This window comes from Carettochelys insculpta, chromosome 2, assembly GCF_033958435.1.
Source record: "Carettochelys insculpta isolate YL-2023 chromosome 2, ASM3395843v1, whole genome shotgun sequence".
NCBI classification, from domain to species: domain Eukaryota; kingdom Metazoa; phylum Chordata; order Testudines; family Carettochelyidae; genus Carettochelys; species Carettochelys insculpta.
Window position 1 is genome coordinate 41928351 of NC_134138.1, and position 26738 is coordinate 41955088.

Here is a 26738-nt window from a genome sequence, read left to right on the forward strand (position 1 = left end):
CACAGGACACCTTGTGTTTGGAAAGGATTCTTATGTAGCAGATATGATGGCAAGAAACCTCACAGCCACAAAACTGCAGGATGTTGAATAAGACTACAGGTCAGCCATGAAAGAGTGAAAGGAACCCTTCATTAAAATAGCTTTGTAAAAGGAAATTATGATAGATTCCTGAGCAGCACAACACTAAGCTTATAGTATATGAGTATTTCTGTTTAATAAATAAAATATACCTAGTTGTTAAGGCCCCTGAATGCAGGTCTCCTTCCTTTTTGTCAGTTCTTGTTGCTCTTCTTTCCTGCGCTGTATTTGTTTCCTGGTCATTGTAATATGCAGTTTAGTTTTAGCTAGCGTATTTCTGCATAACCTACCTCTTTTGTAGGGTGTATTTCTTTTGTTCTGTGACAGTTTTGTGTGCTGTAATTACTTGTACATATTCCTAAAAAGCATCTGAGCTTTATTTTAAATGAGCCCTTCCTATGAATTTTACAAGGTTTGCAGTTTGACAGCTTAAATAGATATTGTCAGTTTGGCTCGGCTCAAATCTTACTTCTATATCTCCTCCCTCTGGCTCTTTGCAAAGCCTGGGAGTTTTGAATAAACTGGCTTTTTCTTCAAACAAATGCTGCTAACAAAAACAAACAAACAAAAGAAGCCAATTGCCCAGCGCTTACAAGGACTGCTGCAGTGTAAATAGTATAAATGCAAAATACAAATGATGAACATTTACAAGATTCCAAGAGGTGATAAGATGACTCCTTAAGTTGTGGTGCTGCGGGTGAGGGGGAGGAGAGCTTGATCCAACCAGATTTTGCTCTAAATTGTACACGTGGAGGGGGGGATTCCTGTCTGAGTAATTGGGGGGGATTCCAGTGTGAGTAATTACTGAAGAAGTTAAATCCCTTGAAGTGAAAATATGATTTGATTTCCCCCAAGGCTGAGAGGCTATACTGTATTCACTTGCGATTTCAGAGGAGTAGCCATGTTAGTCTGTAGCATCACAGAAAACCCAAGCAGTCCTGTCACATCTTAAAGACCCACCTCCTCAGATTTGGAGCAAAACTAAGAATCCAGGTTTGTACAGCTGTGAGGGTGGGGGGAAGGTAGGAGGAGGAGAAGAAGAAGAGGCGGGCGGGAGAGTCACCTGTTGTCAATAGGACCTTTGGAAGAAGTAAATTAAGTGGGGTGGGTGCCATTCCTTTGAATATCAAAGGTGAGGAAATTGCTCTTGTGATGCTTCAGATCATTGAGATCTCTGTTAAGCCCCAAGTTACATGTGTCAAACTTGCAAACAAATTCCAATTTAGATGTCTCCCTCTGTAATCTTGTGGTAAAATCCTTTTGTAGGAGAATGGCCACTTTAATGTCCATTATTGAATGTCAGTTGTAGTTTGTTCTGTTTTGGTATGCCTGCATTGCAAACAAACAAACCACAACAAAACCACCTGCAGCTGGCTTTCATCAGGTGTTTCCGGCTAGCAGGCCTATAAAATTGCTGTGTAGGTGATTGGTCTTGTGCTGGAGCCTGGACTCTGAGAATTCCAGAGTTCAGGCTACATCCAAGTCCTAAAAGCTACGCTGACATTTTACAGTCCTACAGCAAGAACTCAGGGAGCCCATTAGTTGACATGTTCCAGACGTGGGTGTCTTGTGGTTTGAGCCTTTGATAGTACCACCAGCAACTGTACATCCCACAACAGAAACGCTAACCCATGGACCAGTTCCGGCAACAAGCCCCATTGCTAAGTCTGTCCAAACATCTACCCTCGTTACACCGTCACAGGACCTAACCATAGCAGCCATGAGAGGCTCATTCACCTGCACATCTACTAATGTAATATATGCCATCATGTGCCAGCAATGCCCCTCTGCTATGTACATTGGACAAACTGGACTGCCTCTATGCAGAAGAATAAATGGACACAAACCAGAAATCAAGAATGGTAACGTACACAAACAGCGGGCAGGTACTTCAGCTTCCCTGGACACACAGCTGCAAGTTGCCATTCTTAGTCAAAAATACTTAAAAACAGACGGTAGTGTGAAACTGCTGAGCTGGAATTCATTTGTAAATTTGCTGCTGTCAGAATGGGTTTGAATAGAGACATGGGATGGCTCTCTCATTACCGTAAGTAATTTCCCCTAGAGGTACACTCACCTTTTCATTAATGAATAGTAACAGAGAAAAAGCCGTGCTAGTCTATATACTATCAAAACAAAAAAGCAGTCAAGTAGCACTTTAAAGACTAACAAAATAATTTATTAGATGAGCTTTTGTGGGACAGACCCACTTCTTAGCCGTGTCTACACGTGCACACTACTTCGAAGTAGCGGCACTAACTTCGAAATAGCGCCCGTCACGGCTACACACGTCGGGCGCTATTTCGAAGTTAACTTCGACGTTAGGCGGCGAGACGTCGAAGTCGCTAACCCCATGAGGGGATAGGAATAGCGCCCTACTTCGACGTTCAACGTCGAAGTAGGTACCGTGTAGTCGTTGCGCGTCCCGCAACTTCGAAATAGCGGTATCCGCCATGGCGGCCATCAGCTGAGGAGTTGAGAGACGCTCTCTCTCCAGCCCCTGCGGGGCTCTATGGTCACTGTGGGCAGCAGCCCTTAGCCCAGGGCTTCTGGCTGCTGCTGCGGCAGCTGGGGATCCATGCTGCAGGCACAGGGTCTGCAACCAGTTGTCGGCTCTGTGTATCTTGTGTTGTTTAGTGCAACTGTGTCTGGGAGGGGCCCTTTAAGGGAGCGGCTTGCTGTTGAGTCCACCCTGTGACCCTGTCTGCAGCTGTGCCTGGCACCCCTATTTCGATGTGTGCTACTTTGGCGTGTAGACGTTCCCTCGCAGCGCCTATTTCGATGTGGTGCTGTGCAACGTCGAAGTTGAACATCGACGTTGCGAGCCCTGGAAGACGTGTAGACGTTACGCATTGAAATAGCCTATTTCGATGTTGCTACATTGAAATAAGCTATTTCGATGTAGGCTTCACGTGTAGACGTAGCCCTTATGACCCATGGTTATAGTCTGAAGAAGTGGGTTTGTCCCACAAAAGCTCACCTAATAAATTATTTTGTTAGTTTTTGAAGTGCTCCTTGACTGCTTTTTTTCTTTTCATAAATGTTGGAGGTGAACTACGTCCCTCCTGACAAAATTAGCACTGAAGTTACACTTCCATCTCTATCCTTTTCTTTCCCTTTAAGCATCTGAGGAAGTGAGTTTTATTTCACAGAAGCTTATGCCCTAATAAATGTGTTAGTCTTTAAGGTGCTACTGCACTCCCATGTTTTTGCTGAAACAGACTAACATGGCTACCTCTCTGAAACTGTTAATGCAGAAATATTATGAAAAATAATAATCAGCGCTCTTAACTTTGCATACCTTCTCAGTATTTATTTTACAATATATTAGGATTACTTTGCTCTCACAAATATCACAGGTCATTAATTCCTTGCCATATTTTATTAAGTAAAGCTAAGATTTTAAGGTCCCTACAATTAAGGGAAAAGGTTGAGAAATATCTACAACCGGTCCATGTTTTCGTTTTTGCTGCTTGTAGTAAATTCTTTTAAGGGTAGAAGTCATTGAGCTAATCTAGGTAGAGCCTGACATAGCTAGGAGGAAGAATTAGGCAACAATACAGGTTGAGCCTTCCTAGTCCAGCACCCTTCAGACCTGACCAGTGCTGAATGAGAGAACTTGTCGGACTACAGGTGGTCAATATTTTCTAGCATATTGCCAACAGTCACTGCTCACAGGGCTCTTGGAAGACATTTGGGGTAAATTACAGCTAAATAACAGCACAGAACACTGAAGAGCCAGGACTGGTGGCTGGCAACAAACCTATGGGACCATGGTGAAGCATGACCACAACCATAAGTGGTCATCTGGCTAACTAAAATCATGCTGGATTACGGATGTTGCTGAACGAGAGAGTGCCAGACTAGAGAGGTTCAGCCTGTGGATGAAGGAGTTGTATGGATTTTTAAGTGTGTTTTCTATACTCAGACTGCAGAGGGATTTGTGTTACCTGTTGATGAAACAGGGATGGTTGATGCCAATAACCCTAATTTCTGGAGGGTGGCTGATTTAGAGGAGCATTTTTGGGGCAAGAAATATATTTGTCCATGTGCAGTAAAAGCATAATCAGCTGGAACACTGTGGGCTTCATTAATTTTGTCTTTTCTCACTCCAGCGATGGATTTCTTCCCATTAGCTCTTCTGTAATAAAACTCAGGAGTGAACTCCCCCAATGGCCAGAAGAACAGGGATGGATTTACCAACTTGGGTGGCCATAGGTGCCGAGGCTCAGAGCCCTGCTCCCACCACCCATGGCAGCCAGGAGGTGCAAGGCGCTCCCACCACCTACAGCAGCTCAGAGCACCAAACTACTGTGAGGCCCCCCTCAGCCCTTCTAACTTTTAGGCTTCCCACTGCACACTGATCCATTTTCCACTGCCCAGCACCCACCGTAGTTCCACTACAACTGCCCCGTACCCCCGCAGACCCCCCCCATCCCATCTCGGCAACACACATAGACCTTCCCTGCCCCCAGTGTCCCCCTACAAATTTCCCACTGCCCAGCACCCTTACTCACTCACTGCCTAGAGCCCCCTACAAACACATTTTCCTAAGCCCTGCCACTGCCAGCTGCCCTCATCGGCCCTGGTGGGAGGTAACTCTGTCTACTGGGCTGAATCAGGATGGATCCAGCAGGACTGTATGGGGCCCCGTCAGGCTCAGTTGGCCCCACCACCTCCTGGGACCCAGGAGCAGCAAAATTGGAATTTTTAGGCACCCCTGGAATACCGTTGCCCATAGGCACATGTCTACTGTGCTTAATGGAACATCCGGCCCTTCAGAAGAAAGCTAGTCGTTCTAAACATGATGCTCAGTTGTCACTGCTGTGGCGCTGTGTGTGTGCACGTCCATGCAATTTTACGCTGTGTTTTTATTGTCTGGTGCAAGTATATGTCACAGGCCTCTTCATGTAAATTTAAAAGGTTAATGTTTGCACTTTTGTGATCCCAGAATGAGGCACAGTTGCAAAAGCCATCTGTTTAGGTCTGTCTGTACATTTATGAACATTGGATTCAATAAAGCCTTCACACTGAAAGTAATCATTCCAAGTTTCGGCCAAAGGGCTGAGAGATCAAAAATCACAAACGAGGGATTAGGATGGCTATAAATGCTAACACGTCAGTTCCTGCAGTTTTCTTGTCCAGTGTTCTCTTTGCTCATAAGAGAGTAGCACTTACATCTCCAGTTTTTTGTCCTGGAAGTAGCGGAACCTACAGACCTTTGTAACAATGGTGGGAAGTGGTATGAATCCTGCTAAACCACTGGGGGTGGGTTGTTTTATAATTAAAGCAATAGCTGCTTTAAACTGATCTATACCATTTCACTAGCTGTTTGATCCTCTTTGCTGCTACCATGTAATGGGTCATTTTTCCTGATATAAACTCCAAGAGCCCAAGCTTGAAAATGTCTGCTTGTTTTAATGTAATCCATTCTCTCTGAAAGCTCCCAGGTTGTTCATCATAGACCCAACCCAACAGCCATTGGAAGTCCCTGAGAGTGCTTCCACTAACCCCATGAATATTGGATCTGGTCCATAAATCAACAGTCTTTGCACCATCTCCAAGGAATTCAGGCTTTGGGTCCTTTTAGGGCTTTCAAATGCATCACTTGACACGGTTGAACAAGGAAAAGATGATAGAAATATTTACCATGGTGTTGTCTATCTTCTAAGGGCTTCACAGACACTTTCTCTCTTAACAGTCAGTTGTTTTTGGTTGTTCAGGTCTATAAGCCTTAGATTTTAAGGGCCCAAACCTTGAAAAATCTTTCTGACTTGCTACGAATGACTTTCCAGTGCTGTAAACGAGGTGGTTAGCAAGTTCCTTTTTCTTCCCATGAGAGATTTTGACAGGACCTTAATTAAATGGATTTATGATGATCTAATAGCTGATTTCTGGCTACAAGGAGTATCAAAGATATGTTTCCTAGTTTCGTAGGTGCTCAGGAGTGTGCATAAAATGCTCAGCTCCAATGAGGACAGGCTCTGAATTTTCATCTGCCCTTTTTTAGGAATGAAGGGAAGGAGGCAGGATATAAACTCCACCAAACTTTGTTTCCCACTGACAATTGCTGTACATTTTTAAATAGTGAAGAAATGTGTATCTTGAACCTGCAGGGATATTTTGTTAGGTGCTCAATAGCCATTACGTATAGTTTTCAGAAGTTCAGCCCAATGAAATTGTGAATGTACTGCAGCATAATAATGTCAAATGCTTTCACAGATGCTATCACAAGCAACCATGACCCATTTGTTACATTTTCCTAAATTATATTGTATGGCTTTCATTTGCATAACAAATTGGATAATTTGTTTTGTTTTGTTTGTAAATTATGGCTCCCACAATTCAGTCATGCACTGAAATTTAGTAAGAGCTGGGCACCTGACTATAAATGCACAGCAGTTAACTGGGGAAGCCCAATGAACCGTGAAAATGAGAGAGATTTCTTTTTGAGATGAGCTTTTTTAATATTCCAGTACAATGAATAATGCTGTCCTCTGGAGCAGCATGATCAGGCACTGAAACGGTATTGAAAAACCAGGCCGTTAAGCCTTCCTAGACCTATAGCACAATACAGTACATAGCAGTTGCCTTTAAGAAAACATAACGAAAGGTAATTTAATTGAGAAACTGGACATAGGATATGTATTCAGAATATTTCTTTGTGGTCGATGTAAGGGAAATGACTTTCCAGTGCTGTAAACGAGGTGGTTAGCAAGTTCCTTTTTCTTCCCATGAGAGATTTTGACAGGACCTTAATTAAATGGATTTATGATGATCTAATAGCTGATTTCTGGCTACAAGGAGTGTCAAAGATACGTTTCGTAGTGTATCCACTCCAGGGTTCCATTCAGATTCCGCCTCCTATAATTGTAATGTTAACTAAAAAAACGGATTTATGTGGATCCGTATGCAACAAAAAAGATGTCTGATAAGCTGCTATGTGCAGCCTGGCTGACGATCAGAATTTCCTTCTAGAGGGAACTAACATGAAAAGATAAATTAGAATTAAATTCGATTTCACTACAGTTGCTATGAAAAGACTTAGAAATTAGTCTATAGGTCCGGGATATAGAATGAAGAAAGCAGTACCGCCACAGGTATTGGGTAATCACAGCTCTTGTTGGCTGCAGATCACCATTCATGGCCATTGGTAGTGGTTATACTCATTCCAAACTGCGGCACTGCTTCCAGCCACACCTGTTAGCATTATAGATGTGGAGGCACAGGAAAATATAGAGGTGGGAGCCTGCCAGGGACTAACACTGCAGACCGAATCCAGTCCACAGGCCAGTATTTGCCCACCCCTCATGTAGGTCTATATGTATAATATATAGCATAGTGTATTAAATTTACTGGAAGTGAAAATAATGGCATTTTTCAAAGGGAGGATGATGATAAGTACATTTACTGCCTCGCAGTTTGATTTAGTTTACACTGGCAAAAGTTTAGAATAACTGTTCTGAAGACAACTAATGTCAGAACATTAGACTCATTGTTCTTCCCTTTCCCCTAAGTTAAAAACAAAATTAATTAATGTTTGTTTCCTCCTCAGATAAAAATTTGACACCAAGATGGGAAAACAGAACAGCAAACTACGTCCTGAGGTCATGCAAGATTTACTAGAAAGTACGGACTTTACAGAACATGAGATCCAGGAGTGGTACAAAGGCTTCTTGAGGGACTGCCCAAGTGGACATTTATCTATGGAGGAGTTTAAGAAAATATACGGGAACTTTTTTCCTTATGGGGATGCTTCTAAATTTGCGGAACACGTATTCCGCACTTTCGATGCTAACGGCGATGGAACCATAGACTTCAGAGAATTTATCATAGCCTTGAGTGTAACATCTAGAGGTAAACTGGAGCAAAAGCTGAAATGGGCATTCAGCATGTATGATCTGGATGGAAACGGATACATCAGTAAGTCAGAAATGCTGGAGATAGTGCAGGTATGTACTGATCAGGAGGGTTTTGCATTTTCTCTTTCATTCTGATTGCATTGTGGGAGCTGTATTGTGATTGTTGGTTGGGTAAAGGGTTATGGTGATAGCTTCTGCCTGGTTCTTGGTCTGCCATATATTTGCTTAAACACAAAAAGATGGAACACCAATTAAAGTAAAAATGGAGATGTTTATAGCGACTTGAAACTTTCCTGAATAGCCCTGCTGCCTCTCTCTGGGCTTCACTGTATTGGAAAATTAGCCAGAGTTCAAACACAGTAACAAGATAATAAATATTACAAAGCACTCCGTGTAAACAAGTGCTGTCACATTCAGGCCGTGTCTACACGAGCCCAAAACCTCGAAATGGCCCGGCAAATGGCCATTTCAAAGTTTACTAATGAAGCACTGAAATACATATTCAGTGGCTCATTAGAATGTGGGCGGCCGCAGCACTTTGAAATTGATGCAGCTTACCGCCGTGCGGCTTGTCCGGATGGGGCTCCTTTTCGAAAGAACCCTGGCAACTTCAAAATCCCCTTATTTAAGGAGATTTCGAAGTTGCTGGGGTCCTTTCGAAAAGGTGCCCCATCTGGACGAGCCGCGTCAATTTCGAAGTGCCGCGGCCGCCCGCATTCTAATGAGGCGCTGAATGTGTATTTCAGTCCTTCATTAGTAAACTTCGAAATGGCCATTTGCCTGGCCATTTTGAAGTTTTGGGCTAGTGTAGACCTAGCCTCAGTGCCTTTTTTGTTTAAAAAAAAACAAAAAGAGGTGCTGATACTCAGCAGGCTCCCCATCCCCTCCCCCGAGCCAGTCCCATGGCTGGGACTACGGAGGTGTTGGTACTCCAACAGCAAGTACTGGCACAAGAAGAGCACTGGTCGTATTTAACATCTGGTAATGGTCACCTGAGTGGAGCGACTTGGTTTGACCAAGACCAGCTAACACCTGTCCAAACTAGACCGGCTCTGTCTATCTAAGAGCAAAGTCCTCTCTAAAATTATTTTGGGTATGTTAAAAATAGCTAAAATGTTGTAGAACTCTCTTTTCCTACTCCAGATGTGGCCTGAGCATTTTACAGCGCGTTAGCTAATATCATTTTCCAGTGTAGACAAGCCCTCTGTTATGATCCTGTTCATGGCTTCAGGTGTATTACTTAGTGTTGCACTTATGAATTCTTCCCTGTTTTCATTTCCCTGTGATATGTCTTTCCTCCTTGAGAGCACGTCGGATCCATGGAAAGCTTTTTTCTTTTTTTTGTTACAGCAGATATATGTAGTTGTAAACCGCCTCTGCTAGAGAAGTGCCTGCCTCCTCGTCATGGGAGATATTGGAGTGCTAACTAGATACAATGCTGTTCACATTGAAAGAGCTAGTGAAAAAGGAGGGAATTGAATAAATACAAATTACAATTTATGATGTCTAGTTACATATGGTAGAATCATTGTAATGTGTGTCAGCCTGCTCCTTTTTATTAATCTGTGTTTCCCAACAGTAACCAGTGATGGCACTCATTCAATTTTATGCACATCAGACCAGATATTTAACTCAGCTAATGCCGTATTTGTGTTTCTCTCTTTTATTTATTTTTTTAATTTTTTGTACTTGTTTGAGAATTAAATACCGGTTGAACCTTTCTAGTCTGGCACCTTTGGCACCTGACTGGTGCTGAATGGGAGAATTTTCCGGACCAAGGGAGGTGAATATGTGTTGAACCTCTCTAATCTGGAACTCCCTTACCTGGCAAAATCTGTAACATGGCATGATTACCAGGGGGTTTTGGCCAAGTTTCCTGTGGTCCCATAAAGTTTGTTTGCACCCACTAGTCCTGGCTTTCAGCATTCTGTGCTGTTATTTAGTGGTAATTTACCCCAAAATGTCTTCTAAGAACCCAGTAAGGAGTGACAGAGTTAGTAATGTGCTAAACAATATTGACCTCCTGGGGTCTGGCAAATTCTCTCATCCGGTACCGGTCAGGTCCTGAGGGTGCCAGACAAGAGAGGTTCCACTTGTATAGCTTCAGAATTTTACCAGCACTTCCACTGCTTCCTGGACTCTTGGAAGATATTTAGGGGTAAATTACAGCTAAATAAGAGCACAGAACACTGAGAGCCAGGCCTGGTGGCTGGAATCAAACTTTATGAGGCCACAGGAAACTTGGCCACACCCATGATACATGGCCATCCAGTTAACTAAAGTCATGCTGGATGGCAGATGTTGCTGGACAAGAGAATGCCAGACTAGAGAGGTTCAACCTGTACTGCTTCATGTAGCTAACTGGGAAGAGCTTTCATGAATATTTTTTGCAACTGTCCGCCAAATTCAGATAGGTGTAAATGGCAGAACACCACCGCTATCAATGAAGTTGCATCTGCTTACTCGGGACATTTAGAAGTAGTATGAATAGTGGCAAGTGGACAGAAATACATCATGAGGGGGCAGAAAGAAAGGGTTGTAGCAGGAAAAGCAATTAATAGGGTGTTGTAAATATGTATGCAGGGGGGCTACTTTATCTTGCAGCTTCTTACATCTCCTCTGAGTTGTTGATTAGTTTCACTTCTCGACATCCCCTCTGTGTAACAGGCACCCATTTGTATCATTTTCACCAGCTGACCAATGTGTTACTGCTTCTGAATTTGACTCTATAGTTGCTCAGGTCATTTTGAAAGTGGACTAAGGCATTAAACGTCACTGAACCATAAAACGTGCTTTTCTTAGCCAAAGTAATCACTTTTCTTTCATTCAGAGACATACGTTTAATCTTGCCTGTGTGCCATAATAAACTACATTAAATGTTCTAGTGAGAAAGGTACTTTTCACTTTACAGATTTCCCCATGCCTTGGGTGCATCTACACTAGGAACTAGCTTGGAAGTTAACTTCGAAGTTGGGCGTTAAATCGAAGTAGACGGCAGAGAGTCTACACACATTTTTCCCTTACTTGTAAGTTAACTTTGAAGTAGGGAGCCCAACTTCAAAGTCCTTACTCCATTCCCTGGAATGGAGCAGTGCCCTACTTCAAAGCTTAACTTCAATGTAGGGAGTGTGTAGACACTCAGTTTCAAAATTGCTTACTTTAAAGTTGTACTTCAAAGTAAGCAACTTCAAACTTATTTTTGTAGTGTAAACACAGCCCTCGTGTAATATAAGTGAACTATATATTACTGGCTTTTCTCTAACTTTACCTTTTTTTCGCACCACCACCAACAAACCACAAAATGAAAATCCTAGAAGAGCAAAACCAACAGAAAAGATTCAAAACAAATAAATATAAACAAAGGAAAGTTGTCTGTTACCCAAACAGATTTTTTGTCCTTTAAAACTGAAAAGACCACGAAACACCATAAAGCACATTAGAGGTTTAACTATTTCCCAGTCTGTTTGGCAAGGAAGTTTTGCAGATACTTTGAGATGGCCAATAATATAAAACCCTTAAATAAATAAGTCTTTAAGGTGCCGCAGGCCTCCTTGTTTTTTGCTGAAGTGGTGTAACATGGCCATCCCTCTGAAACTTTTTAAAAAGTAACTGTCAAAACAGAGTAACAAAACACAAACAATACAAATAAATTTGGGTTTGAAGGTAGGCAAGATGACTCCTCGGTTTGCCAACCCTCCAGGATTGGCTTGGCGTCTCTCAGAACTGGTGTCCATTTCCCAGTGACTTCTGAAACAATCCTCGAGATTTTAATAGTATGGTTTAAGAAAATGGCATTATGGCATATTGGAAAAACATCTCATAGAATAAGTTTGGTCAGAGCTGGCAACCCTGCTAACCACATAAGAATCAGTCTGCAAGCCTAGCTTTAAAAACAGAGCAAACTGAATGTCAGACCTCTTTTGAACTATTTACAGCAAGGCTCCTTGGCAATTTCTCTTGCTCTTTTTTTCCAGACTCCTTCTAGAATGGTGACACGCAGATTTGCAATTTCACAGACCGTATTTGGCTGCAAGACATATCACATCACTGGAGGCAAAAATTAAACGCATTAAAAATAATGATCCTCCTTCTTTCCACCTGTTTTGTTTCTCTTCACATAGGCTAACAAAGCACGGGATTTTTAGGGACAAATTCCATGAATGGATGTTTTCAACAACTGTTGGCACCAGGGTCAGATGTAGGGAAGGTGACCCATGCGACTGCCTGAGGTGCTGTGGTGGGGGGATGCCGAGCTCTAGATGTTGCTTTTGTTGTTAGTGGCAAAAGGGAAAATGGAATGTTGGCAGTAACAGATTTTAGGTATTGTGTATTTGCTTATATATAGTATGATTAAATACCATTTAACAGATCCTAGCATGCAAATCTATTGTCTTGTATGACAGGGACAAATCACGCATGCAGATTATGCATCAAAGTTGTGAAATGGGCTACAAATGCAATAAAAATTAGGTATTGAAAAGTTTAACAAATGAAGGGGGTAGACACTGAAGATGCTTCTTGTCTGAAGTGCCATTTGATCTGGGACCAGCCTGGATTGAAACCCTTGCTTTGCTGCGCTCGTTCCCCTTGGCCATAGACCTTGATGGCTCCTCTTTCTACCTGTTTCCATGCTTCCAATTCTCTCCCTCTTGCTAAAATGTTGAGGGAGTTTGGAAGGTTTGAGAGCAAGAGTCTCAGTGTAAGAAACCTAGTAAGTTTTGTTCTTCTTCGAGTGGTCCCCGTGGGTGCTCCACATTAGATGTCGGTCTCGCCCCGGTGCTGCAGATCGGAGATTGCCAAGCTGTATCTCCTTTGCGTGCTTTCAGTCACGTGCGCGATCCATTCTGCGCCAGTTCCTCTCAACCGCCAGTGGCTGCAGACGGAATTCGCTTCTGCTCCAACGCCTGAGACAGATAAATACGTTATTAGTACCATTATCAGTTTTTCTTGTTAAATTCGTTCTCTTACAAACTGTTTTAAAGTTTTTCCTGTATATAGTTCCAAAAAAAAGTGGGGGGAGGGGAGAAGAGAGAGAAGGGGCAGCTGCCTCTTCAGACTTCTTATCTCTACAGACTTGAATTTTATCTGTTTTTAGTAGCTGTTAAGTACCATGTTAAAGTTACAAGTTAAGTACTTCTGAGAAGGAGATGTCTCCTCTGGGGTTTAAGAAATGCGACTTGTGCCGCAAAGCTATGCCTGCTTCCAACGGCCATAGCAAGTGTATTCGCTGTCTGGGAGAGACCCATATCCCACAGAAATGTCCTCACTTATCTAAGCTGATGGCCAGATTGAGAAAGGACAGGGAAATGAGGCTGAAAATGATTTGATTTGACAAGGCTCTTCAGCCTGAGCCATCTGAGACATCCCAACATAAGAACGGCCATACTGGGTCAAACCAAAGGTCCATCTAGCCCAGTATCCTGTCTGCCAACAGTAGCCAATGCTAGGTGCCCCAGAGGAGGTGAACAGAAGACAATGATCAAGCAATTTGTCTCCTGCCATCCATCTCCCGCCTTTGACAAAAGGCTGGTCACCATACCTTACCTTTTGCTAATAGCCATCTATGGACCTAACCTCCAAATATTTATCGAGCTCCTTTTTAAACTCTGTTGGAGTCCTGGCCTTCACAGCATCCTCTGGCAAGGAGTTCCACAGGTTGACTGTGCGCTGTGTGAAGAAAAACTTTCTTTTATTAGTTTTGAACCTGCTACCCATTAATTTCATTTGGTGTCCTCTCGTTCTTATATTATGGGAACAAGTAAATAACTTTTCTGTATTCACTTTCACCACACCATTCATGGTTTTATATATCTCTATCATATCGCCCCTCAGTCTCCTCTTTTCTAGACTGAAAAGTCCCAGTCTCTCTAGCCTCTCCTCATATGGGACCTGTTCCAAACCCTTAATCATTTTAGTTGCCATTTTCTGAACCTTTTCTAACACCTGTATATCTTTTTTGAGGTGAGGAGACCACATCTGCACGCAGTACTCAAGATGTGGGAGTACCATAGTTTCATATAGGGGCAGTAAGATATTCTTTGTCTTATTTTCTATCCCTTTTTTAATTATTCCTAACATCCTATTTGCTTTACTGACTGCCGCTGCACACTGCGTGGATGTTTTCAGAGAACTATCCACTATAATTCCAAGATCCCTTTCCTGATCTGTTGTAGCTAAATTTGCCCCCATCATATTGTATGTATAATTGGGGTTATTTTTCCCAATGTGCATTACCTTACACTTACCCACATTAAATTTCATTTGCCAAGGGGAAGGGCCCTCAGGACCACATAAATGGAAGGCAACCTCTCTGACCTCCTCGGTGCATAAGAAAAACAAAATATCTCCTACTTGATCCTTGCCGGTACTACCTGCGAGCAGAACGAGTGAGGCACTGGGCCAGGAAGCGCTTGCTGTCAAGGGCAGCACAAAGGGCACAGAACATAAGACTGGTAAAGAGCCGGCACCGAGGACTAGGCAGGCACCAGAGGCTGCGGCATCAAGACTCCTGGCACCGAGAGCACCGGAACTGGGCATGCTGCCACAGGGTCCGATGGTGCCAGAGGTCACCGTGTTTGCGGAACCGCAGGCAGAGGCACCGGGCACAGCACCGACACCCATACCAAGATCTCAGGCACAAGACGCATCGGCACTGACTAAGCAACCACACAGACTGGGCGAGGCAAGGTCTAAGACCTGGCACCGAAGTCCATCGCTGGACCTTCTCATCATGCCGCTCTCACCCTGTTCTCCTCCTGAGGTGTGCATCCAGAGTGGCTGTTAACACCGACATCCCCCTTCCTAAGGCCTCCATCTCCACTTTTATGACTGCCTTCTCCCTGGCTCAGGCACCCCTCACCGGTTGCCTCACAGGAGCTGCATAAACATCTCTATAGAACCTCTCCTCTGATGTCCACATCATCCAGGAGATGACACTCCTCTCGGCACTATAGATATAGACATCACTCACGTCTTAGATCTTAATCACCAGGTCCATGCCCTTGCTATTACAGTCACTCGTATCATCGCAATCATCATCAGCACTGGGGTCAAGGTCAAGGGATAGATCCCCGCTCCAATCTTCATCGTACAGACATTTCTCACTCCTTCCCTGAAAAAGAGCACATGTCTCTTCACCAGGGATGGGTCCAGAGTCAACCATAGATCTCTCCCTGGAATCTTTAAGGGAACGGGCACAGGAAGTGTCCAAGGAACAAGTGGAAGCATATCAGACCGATGCCTCCTCATCCTCCCCAGATGAAGTGGTTCTTCCAGGAGATATATCTCCCCCAGATGATCTTAAGCAATTTCAAGGGCTCTTTAAAAGGATAGCACAGTCCCAAGACATACAGATCACGGAGGTGCAGGAAAAGCAACATAAGCTCCTCTAAAAGCCTAAGATCTCCTACGTCATCAAAAATTGCCATCCCACTAAATGAGGCCATCATGGAGGCTGCCACAAACATCTGGCAGATCCCAGCCTCTATTCCACCTACCAACAAGTGGGTGGACAAAAAGTACTTTGTCCCATCCAGGGGGGTGGAATTCTTGTTCAACCACCCCCAACTGAACTCCCTCATGGTGGAGTCCTCTCAGCACAGATCAAAGATCCCACAATACAAATCCACAGGGTCCGACAAGAATGCAAAGAAACTGGACTTATTTGGAAGGAGAGTATATTCTTCCTCCACCCTATTGTTGCTCATGGCCAACTATGCCGCACATTTATTTAACCATAATTTCGACAATGATACAAGACTTACCTCACTCATGGACTTCCTCCCAGACGATAAGAAACCAATCTTGAAGGCGATAGTCCAGGAAGGCTATGTGGCCTCGCGTACAGGTGTCCAAATTGCCTTAGAGGTGGTGAACACACCAGCACACTCTACAGCCATCTCAGTGGTGATGTAGTGAGACTCGTGATTCCAAACACCCAGCATCCCCAAGGATCTACAAAGTAAAATCGTAGACCTCCCATTTGACAGGGAAGAGCTGTTTGCCAACTCCACAGACTCGGTCCTCCACTCCAGCAAGGACTTGAGAACTACGCTCAGAATGCTGGGAATGTACACCCATCCTTACAGGAGGAAAAGAGTCTACCCATCCCAGCGCCCACAATGCCAGCGAAGCTATGAATAAAATGGGCCAACAACAACAGCAAAGGCCACCTAGGCGGCGTTCCCAGCAAGGCCATACATTGGCGGCGCAGACTCCTAGGCAGCAAGTTTGATTGCTATGTCAGGGACTATGACACCACGAGCATCCTTCAGTGCCATTCACAACATACGTTCCACCACCACCTCAGACCATTCAACTGTCAGTGGGAAAGTGTCAATGCAGACAAATGGGTACTGGAAATTGTTGCCATGGGGTATACTATCCCATTCTGATCTATGCCCCCACCAAAACCCCCTGCCCAGTCCCTCTTCAGGGACCCTTGTCACGAGATGATGTTAAAGCAGGAGGTGGGCCACCTCATATCCATAGGGGTGGTGGAAAGAGTCCTGGATGAGTTTCAAGGGAGGGATTTTTACTCCTGGTATTTTCTCATGGAGAAGAAAATAGGAGGCTGGAGACCAATCCTGGACCTACAGGCTCTCAGTCGTTATCTCCGCAAACAGCATTTCAAGATGACCAGAATCGCTTCCATAATCATGGCACTGGACAATGGGGACTGGTTTGCAGCCCTCGCCTTACAAGATGCGTATTTTCACATAACGATCGACCCAGCACACAGGCACTTTCTCCGCTTCACCATGGGCACAGGGCACTTCCCGTACAGAGTCCTCCCCTTTGACCTTACTTCAGTGCCCAGGGTCTTTACGAAGGCACTCTCCGTAGTGTCAGCTTACCTGTATCGACAGGATGTATTCATCTTTCCGTATCTGGACGGTTGCCTACTGAAGGGAGCCTCATGGGCAGATGTTCTGCGTATGATAGACATTACCACAAAGACTTTTCTCTCACTGGGCCCAGTCATCAACTTTCAAAAATCAATGATGGAGCCCACACAAGACATAGAATTCATAGGAGCACACCTAGACTTCATTACGGCGAGGGTGTATCTGCCCAACACACGTTTTCATGCCATCCAGTCCTTGGTGCAAGTGCTGATGTGCAGCCCCACAATACGAGTTCTAACCTGCTTGCAGCTACTGGGACACCTGGCCACCACCATGTTCGTGGTGCAGAACGCCGGACTACGTATTCGATGCCTTCAGCACTGGGTAGCAACTGCGTACAGGCCAACGATGCATGCCACTCTCAGAAAGGTATTGCCCCCAGCGGAGGTGAGAGAGTCTCTGGCATAATGGACAGACCCCAAGAATTTGCTTTTGGGGGTGCCCTTTCACCAATGGCAAATCGTGGTTTTTCTCACGACAGATGCCTCCCTCTTAGGCTGGGGGGGCGTGCATAGGAAGCAAATCAACACAAGGGCGATGGTCCCTCACAGAGATGGCAATGCACATAAATGTACTGGAGCTACAGGCGGTGTTCAATGCATGCGGGCACTTCCGCCAATACCTGCGGAACAAGGTAGTTGGGGTCAATACCGACAACATTTCCACAATGTACTAGATCAATCGCCAAGGTGGAGCCAGATCCCGCGCGTTTTGTGCAGAAGCGGTCCAACTGTGGAATTGGTGCATTGCAAACAACATAATTTTAAAAGCCTCTTACTTACCTGGTGTCCACAATGCGAGGGCAGATCAGCTGAGCAGGCACTTTGCTCTCACACACACACGGGAGATCTGCTCCGATCAGCTCCACAGTATACTTGACGTATGGGGGTTCCCTCAGACTGACTTGTTTGCCACTTACACCAACAAGAAATGCCCTCAGTACTGCTCCTGAGCGGGCATTGGACAGGACTCATTGGGGGACGCCTTCCTGCTCTCATGGAGGGGTCCCTTGCTGCGTGCATTGCCTCCCACAATACTTATCCACAAGGTCCTGGAAAAGGCAAGGAGGAAGAAGACACGCCTCATTCTTATAGCCCCAACGTGAGACCAACAGCATTGGTTCCCTCTCCTGCTACACATGTCATACTGCCCACCACTTCCCCTCCCGATCGGACTGCCTCACGCAAAACCGAGGGACCATGAGACACCCTCAGCCTCGAATGCTGTGCCTGAAAGCATGGCTAATCCCTGGCTCAGTGCCCTAGAGAGAGAGTATGCTCAGAAGGAGTAAAAGAGGTCTTGGAATACAGTCGACAGGCCTCTACCAAGAAAGCTTATGCATACAAATGGAAACGCTTTACATCCTGGTGTCTGTCCAAACAATTAACCCCTCTGGAGGTCTCGGTTCCCACAATTTTGGAGTATTTACTGGCGGACGCACTTTACAAGGCGGACTCACTTTATCATCACTGAAAGTCCACCTTGCAGCTATATCAGCATTCCGCCATACGGTGTGTGGATCAACCGTATTTGCCCACCCCATTATGGCACGGTTTCTGAAGGGCCTTGTGAACTTATACCCCCCTGCGGAAACTGTTATCGCCTTCATGGAACTTAGATCTGGTCCTTGACGCACTGTCTAAACCACCGTTCGAAGCACTGGCCACCGTCTCTGTCTACTTACCTGAAAACAGCCTTTCTTCTCGCAATTACATCGCCTTGAGGGGTGAGCAAGCTGGCAGTAATAATGGCAATGCCGCCCTATACAACCTTCTTGAAGGAAGTGGTGGTTCTATGCCTACACCAGCATTCCTTCCAAAGATCTCCTCAGAGTTCCACATTAATGAGCCAATAGTTCTACCATCCTTCTGCCCGAGACCGCATACCTCAAGTAGGGAAGTATGGCTGCATTCACTCGATGTGAGGAGGGCACTAGCCTTTTACATAGACAGAACTAAACACTTCCAAAAGACAGACAGGCTCCTGGTGTCTCTTGCACCGAGATCGAAAGAGGAGGGGCTATCATCACAAAGAATTTCAAATAACATTGTATCCTGCATGAAAATGGGCTATGAGCTCCGTAAGACCCCTCTGCTAGTTCCGCCCAGGGCTCACTCCACTGGAGCGCTGGCGTCCTCGACAGCCTTCTTTAAAGGAGTCGCACTAAAGAACATCTGCAGAGCGGCGACATGGTCATCCTATGACACCTTCACCAGACACTCTGCGATTCACTGGGTGTTGGATGAGGATACACGTCTATCGACAGCAGTCCTTTCAAGGGCAAGCCGCGCATAAATCCGGTACCCACCTCCATTTTTCTGGGGTCACTGCTGGATAGTCACCTAATGTGGGGCACCCCCGGGGACCACTCGAAGAAGAAAGAAAAGTTACTCACTTGTGTAGTAATGATGGTTCTTCAAGATGTGTCCCTGTGGGTGCTCCACTACCCACCTGTTCCTCCCTGCTTCGGAGTTCTGCTTTCTATTTTTCAGGAGCACTTGGGGTGGTTGGTCAAGGTACTGGCATGGACTGGATCGCACACATGACTGAGAGCGCGCAAAGGACCTGCACGCATCGATGCATGCGCAACCCGACGAGATACAGCTGGAAATCTCTGATCTGCGACGCTGGGGTGAGCCCAATATCTAATGTGGAGCACCCACAGGGATGCATCTCGAAGAACCATCATTACTACACAAGTGAGTAACTTCTCTTTCAGCAGCTGCTCCCTTGTTGCAAACTAAAGGAACCTTCTCAAATAGAGAAGCTACTGGCTACAGGATGCAGTCGCAAGTTCTGGTGGCAGCAGGGGTGCTATTGTGGAGGGTTAAATTGGGGGGAGAAGCTCAAACCCAAGAACCCTGCCACTGCAGGGCATTGGCTCCTGCCTCCTCTCTACCCAGGAGTATGAGGAGTATGGGACACTTCCTTTATGCATCTCTGGCTCTGCTGTTTCTTTGAGGTTTCTCTCCCCACTTCCACCTGCACCACCTGTCCCCAACCACACTGATTGAAATCTAGTTCACTGTTCTCCCTCCTCCCGCTCCCCCGGGCTGGTTACGTCATTGTAAGAGCAGCAGAGCTAAAGAATGGCCACCTCCTGGGAGCTTTCCCTGCAGTCAAAATACAAACGTGCTGTCACACCATAAACGTTGCTTAAATTACACTTAAAACTTCCCTATTTTTTAGGATTCTACAGTTTTGGAGGGGAATGACAGTATCCCAGGGTGGGACATCTGTTCTTCCATTTAGTTCCCTTTGTACTCGCCTCAGAGACTCTTTCCTTCACGATGAGCTGGGTGAGGTTGCCAGGTGGGGCCCGGACCGTTACACACAAATGTTGATTCCTCAGGAGGCTAGCAAATGCACTTTTGAACTCTAAGGACTTTTTCCTAGAACACCTTTGGTTCTGGTTACTGTGCAGAAACAACAAATCCTCCCCCGAGCAGCCAAACGCTTTATAGCTGTGTGTCTCCTGTCGTAGCCTTCTCTTCCAGCTGCTCCCAAGTAACGGTTACTTTTTAATATTTCTGAGGCTAGCTGGGTGTCTCGAACTTGAGTGAGTTCTGCGAATGTCATGGAGGTGACGTTTATACTTAGAGAAACACTACGATTGGAACTGCCTTCCGGTCCTTTGTATTTATTGGTAGCTGCGGTGAAAGTAACACATTTCTTACGAGTAGTATCACGACCTACTGCCCGCCCCTGTGGGTGTACTGCTGCAACAGAACACTGCCTATACAAAATGTAAGTGTGGGGGGGGTTCGGGACACAGGGTGGGGTCAGGAGGCAGGGGCTGGCGGGTGGAGCCCTGTTCCTTCTCAGATTTTTCACCCGTGAGTGGAGTGAGGCTTGCCTTGCGCACCGGTGCGGAGGTCATGTGAGCTTGTTCAGCTGTGTGCCACCATGGCACCGCACCCGTCTGTTACTAGCAGAGGCATTGATAAAGCAGGCATGTCTGCGTGCATGTGAACGTGTACACACACACACGAGGAAGCGGGGAGCCCCAGCCCACCCACACAATCAAATCCACACACTAGGTGAGAGGAGAGCCTAGCGCCCCCCCACACCCCCCAGAGGGAAGGGGGAGCCCCAGCCCAGCCACACACACATACTGGGAAAGTGGGGAGCCCCAGTCCCAGCCACACAACCATATACATATGCACACGCACACACACACACACACACACTAGGGAAGGGGGACCTCCAGCCAGTCACACACACCCCAGAGGGAAGGGGGAGGCCCAGCCACCCCCACACACACACACACCAGAGGGAAGGGGGAGGCCCAGCCACACCCACACACACCCACCCCCACACACACACCAGCGGGAAGGGGGAGCTCAGCTACACACACACGACAGTGGGGGTCAAGAGGGGAACTTGACCCTGGGCCAGCTATTCAAAGGCAGCTGGGATCTCCTGGCCCCTTTGAACTGCCACGTGGAGCAGTTCACAGGGGCTGGAGCAGCATTGTGCCTCTCTGCCATCTTGGGAGGGGGCCTGACGGCTGACTGCCCTCAGCCCCACCTCTCCCGCCATCAGCCCTGCTGTTTCCAGGGGGTAGAGCTGGGCCTCCTCCCATCTTGCGCTGGGGCCTCTCCTGGCTGTCAGGCCTACTGCCCCCCTACGAAAGCCTGAAATGATGCCCCTGCAAATCTCCTGTCCATCCCGGTTCGTAGAAATGTAGGGCTGAGGGACCCACAGAGGTCATCTAGGCTGGCCCCTGCATGCAGGCGCAACAGAGTGACGCTGAATAGAGCAGGACATTTACTTCCCATGTCTTCCATATGATACTCCTGTTAATGTACCACAGAGTGAGATTTGCCTTTTTTGCAACAGTGCCGTATTTTGGCTCATATTGAATCTTGCAATCCACCATAACTTCTTTTCAGCGCTTCCGCTGCCCAGCCAGTTATTCCCCATGCTGTAGATCTGCATTTGATTGTGTCTTTCCAAAGTGAAGTACTTTGTACTTGTCTCTATTGACGTTCATGTTGCTGATTTTAGACCAATCTGTCACATTCCTTTTGAATTCCCATCCTGTCTTCCGAAGTGCTGGCAACCCCTCCCAGCATGGTGTCCTCTGCAGATTTTATCAGCATTCTCTCCATTCCCTTATTCTAGCCACCAGTGAAAATGCTTAAAAATAGCAGATCCTGCATAGCCCATTGCCAGACCCTACTAAGTTCATCCTCCCAGTTTGACTGTGAACCAGCGAAGCTGCTATTTGAGTACGAGCTTTCTCCCAGTCATGCACCCACCTTATAGTAATTTTACCGAGGTCACATTTCTGCACTAAAGTCGCCTAGCAAGAGTGATGTTCTGTTTGACTCTAGTACAGTTCTAAACATTCCCTAGCATTTCATGCTGTCAGCACAACCCCACCGCTGACTCTCAGAGGCTTTGTGAAATGCAGGGAGCCAGGTGCAGCCCCCAGGGAAGTGGCTGTGCCAAATTCACCAATGGAATAAAGTGGTGGCATCAGTTACTCGTGGGGGCTTCAGTTGGTCATAAACAGGGGGCAAAGTGGTGAAATTTGCACTGAATTGTCACTCAGCGAATGTGGAAAGAGGGAGAGAGTTCAGCAGGAAAATCAGCCAACAGTGGAGTAAGATAAAGCTGGTTTCCCTCCCCCCACAACCCCCCCATCTCTCACCTCCCACACGAACCATCCCCACGCTTCTGATGCTGGGATTCCTGGCTGAAGCTCTATGGGCTGTGTTATGTGGGAGGTCAGATTAGATGATCCTGGTGGCTTCTGGTTTTTAAAATGTGTGAGGCTATAAAATACACACTTGACCTACATCCCATTGACCTCTGAGAGCTGCTCCTGCTTTTTTCAGGGCTCAGCTTGGTCCCCAACATAATTTTCTTTGCTCCAAGGTTATGCCAACTTTAGCTGCCCTAACCAGTGCTGGGGAGCAGGCTGCACAGAGGTTGCAATGGCACCAGGTATCTGTGTTCCCCTTTGTGTATAGTCAGCTATCAGCGATGATTAGGACCAGTGAGGGTGCTGAATGGACAGTGCTGTGAGCCCCAGGACTCCCATTATGCGCCAGTACCCTTTGTGCTCTTGCAGGCCCATGGTAAGGTTTGAGCAGCATTTGATCCTGGGTTAGGGACTAGCCTAACACTTTCATCTGCTTCTTCTGAGAGCTTTCTCATTTAAAGTCCCAGTACTGTTGCACACTATTAATGCAGGGTAAATCCTGAGTTTCTTAATCAGTTTTCACTTGGCCATTACATAGAAAAAGTCCCATTGAACTAAGTAAGGCCATACAAGATTTGACCAGAGATACTGTTTTCACTGTAAAAGGAACATCAGCTCTGTTATTCCCATCATGCTCTGCTCTTCAAGAACATCTCATATATCTGTCTGTGTCTTCTGGGTTTGGACACACGTCCGTTTAAGGACCCTGCAAGCTGAGGACATCGTTAAACAACTTTGGCTCTAAAAATCCGCATTTTCTTATGCCGGTTACTTGGAACGTAACCATGGCTGCAAGTCCAGCAACTGTAATTCTTCCCCAGGATTTCTCCGTATGCTGAATGCTATCTGAGCAATTCTAGCAAAATTCCTACAGCTGTTGGAGACTAATCTTGGGTTCTGTGGCTGTCCTTCATGAACTGTTTTCATATGATGAAGATGACTGTCCTGATAGGATATTCTTAGATATCATTTCAGAAATACACTGTTTCACAGATTTCCCATTCAGCAGGTATTCTCCCTGGACCATTATAAATCTGATTGTTTTGGTAGACAAAATCCTAACGGGAGCACAACAGAATAGCAGTGTAATACCAACTGTAACAGTGTAGTACAAACCAGTCCCACAAAAACTAGTTCTGCTCCTATAGTTACATAGAATCTTTAAATGACCCAACTGTGCTGCATCTATTTTGTGTACACACGGGACCAAAACATGAAACAGTTGCTCCTGAGAGTGGAATACCTCAACTGTTAAGCAATAGGCAATTATGCTACTCAACAGTACATGAAGTGAAAGAACAACCTATCTAAACAGAAGATAGGTAGAATGTACTTGTTCAGAGTGCGCTTGACCAGCACTTGTAGGTAGGTCCCAAAAGTTCCTGGGAGTCTGTGAGGATGAAGCAAAGGAGGCACTTCCAGCAGCAATGCTGTCCTTAGCATTGTGCTAGAACATTAGCTCAGCATTAAATCAGGCTGAAGTATGTCACCTATTGAATTACCAACACCATTTTTTTGCAGTAGCAACCATAGTCAATCACAGTTAACTCACACAATTAACTCAATTAATTGTAATTAATTGCACTGTTAAGAATACCAGTTGAAATATCAGATATTTTGAGGGAAAGTTTTTTTTTTTTTTTTGCATTTTAAAATGTATTGATTTCGGTCTTGCACTCTGTCTGACTAGAAGTTTAGCTATTTAGTGAATGACAGGTTGTTATGGCTCAGTGCTGCTGTGATCTCTACAAACGAGTAACCAGAGCAGGGCAGGTATGAACTCTGAGCATCCTTCTTCATCTTCTTCCTTTTTCCTCTTTGCTACAACCATGTTCATTGTCTTGTGTGTTACCTCTCCATTACCTTGCATTCCATTGTGACCTCTCTGGGATAGGCACTGTGTCCTCGGTGTTTGGACATCATCCTGCAGTGACTCCAGTCCTCGCTGGGGTCACTGGGTACTTTCATGTTGCATCTTGAAGATAATGAATCAGGTGCTCATCCCTTCCCCCATTCATTTATCAGCTGTTAATATTGACTATTGGGTGGGAGGAATAGTTCAGTCGTTTGAGCATTCGCCTGCCAAACCCAGGGCTGTGAGCTCAATCTTTGTGGAGGCCATTTAGGGGTCTAGGACAAAGAGATCTGTCAGGGATGGTGCTTGGTCCTGTCCAGAGGACATGGGACTGGACTCAATGACCTCCCAAGGTCCCTTCCAGTTCTATGAGATGTGTATCTCCATATATATATTGAAATCTCCTTTTCTGATACTACAATCGTATTTTATAACTTGAGTCAAGAAACAGCGCAATTTGTTGCTTAATCTAGGACGGTGTTTTTCAACCTTCTTTTATAAAGTACCCCTTTTAAAAAAAATTTATACGTATCCCCAGAACTTTGCTCACGTACCATTAAAGATACACGTACCACCGGTTGGGAATCATGGTCCTAAGGTAATCTAAGGTTTGAAACAAGTGCCATTCAATGATGACAACTGGAGTCAGCTAGAAGTTTTGTCCCAAAACACGGTGAAATGGAGCAGTCTTGTACATGACCCATGCTCCACCCAGAGTACCAGGGTTTAAGTCAGGTAGGTCAACATTCAACCTTTCCAGATTACTGTAACCTTTTCAGGAGTCAGATTTGTTTTACATACCAGCAAATTACAGCTCACTTAAAAACTACTTACAAAAACATGCAGAAATATCACAGAAGACTACTGCTGAAACCTTGCTGACATTCTACCATCTTATTGTCAAAGAAATGAATTGGAATAGAAATATTGTATTTACATGTCAGTATAAGGCACGTGAAGCAGTAGGAACAAGTCATTGTCTGAATGAACTTGGAATAGAAATATTGTACTTACATGTCAGTGTAAGGCATATGAAGCAGTAGAAACAAGTCATTGTCTGAATGAACTTTAAGATTGTTCTCGTTTTACTAGTGTTTTCATGTAGCCTGTTTTAAAACTAGGCAGATATCTAGATGAGTGGTTGTAGACCTAAGGATACAAAAACCCTTGGTTGAGAAACATTGATCTATGGGGAAAATGACTAATTATACAGGCAATTATTTTCCTCCAGGTGTAATTCTGTATGTTATTTAGAACTGGCGAAATCGGAAAAGTCAGCAGGTGTTGTCAACGAAAGGGTGAATGCTAGGAAAGCAGGACATTCATCATTTGGAGAAGGAAGTGTCTTGTGCTGCTTAACAGTAGCCTCTGGGTGATGAAGCTGTGCTGCTCTGCTCCAGCAGCAATTCCCTTGAGTCCCCTTTGACTGATGGTGAGAACTTCCAAGGTAGAGGGTCTTCGTGAAGGGGCCAGATGCAAGCTAGAAAGTGAAATTAAATTACAAGATCTTGAGGCAACACCAAGGACCAAAACCGCTGAGGTGGGAGAGGAAAAAACCAAAGTGGTGATACCTTGAGCCGAATTTGTAACATGAGCAGCAGTAGTATCTGGAAAACATGTATTTGTGCATGTGCAAATAGGGACTTACCAATTACCTGCTCTGTGTGCAAAAATACCAGTTTGCATGTGCAGTGACAAAGTTTACGTGCACTCAGTGTGTTCACATTTTGGAGACCCAATTCAGGGAGCCATTTTAGGAAATACTCCATAAGAGTAAAATTCTCTAATCTATCTCTCCTGCTAAGGTGGAATAGGAGAAGAACATAATATATCACAAATAGAAAAAGAAATACATAATATATGTTGAAACCAGCACAATGATGGGGTGGTACCAGGCTTTCTCTTCTCATTGGAATGGCCCAGATGAGGCAGTTGTATCTCAGTCATTTTATGCCCATGTAAAACTTAGTGGGGTAAAATATCCTGTTTATAATACACTAGGCACGTCACAGGCATACAGGAAGATGGGCCCCTCAGCTCTGGAAAGGTTATGGTGTAAACAGACAAAATAACTGGCCAGAGAGTGGGGAAAAGAGGCAGAGCTGGAGCAACGTAAATCATGGGGCATGGGAATGGAATGGGAGGTCGGAGGTGGGCAAAAAACAGAGTTACCTGAGAGGTATGGTGTGCAACACATTGCATTTGGAACTGTCTGATCATTACTGAGCTAATGTATTTGGGTGATTCATGGAGATGTTGCTAAATCTATAATGCACTGTAGGTATGGTAAGTTCTGAAGCATTTTGTAATAGGGAAATACTCAT

At 45.3% G+C, this 26738-nt stretch overlaps 1 protein-coding gene across 2 annotated transcripts in view; it reads left to right on the forward strand.

The window, feature by feature from the left end:
• Positions 1-26738, forward strand: part of NCALD (neurocalcin delta) — a 112722-nt gene that overhangs the window by 71462 nt on the left and 14522 nt on the right. For both annotated transcript variants that reach the window (XR_012644369.1, XM_074986833.1), the window contains exon 2: positions 7634-8030. Coding sequence is in view for 1 of the 2 variants with exons in the window: in XM_074986833.1 (XP_074842934.1) it covers positions 7653-8030 (378 nt within the window). In the remaining variant the exon portion in view is untranslated. The remainder of the gene's footprint in view (positions 1-7633; positions 8031-26738) is intronic.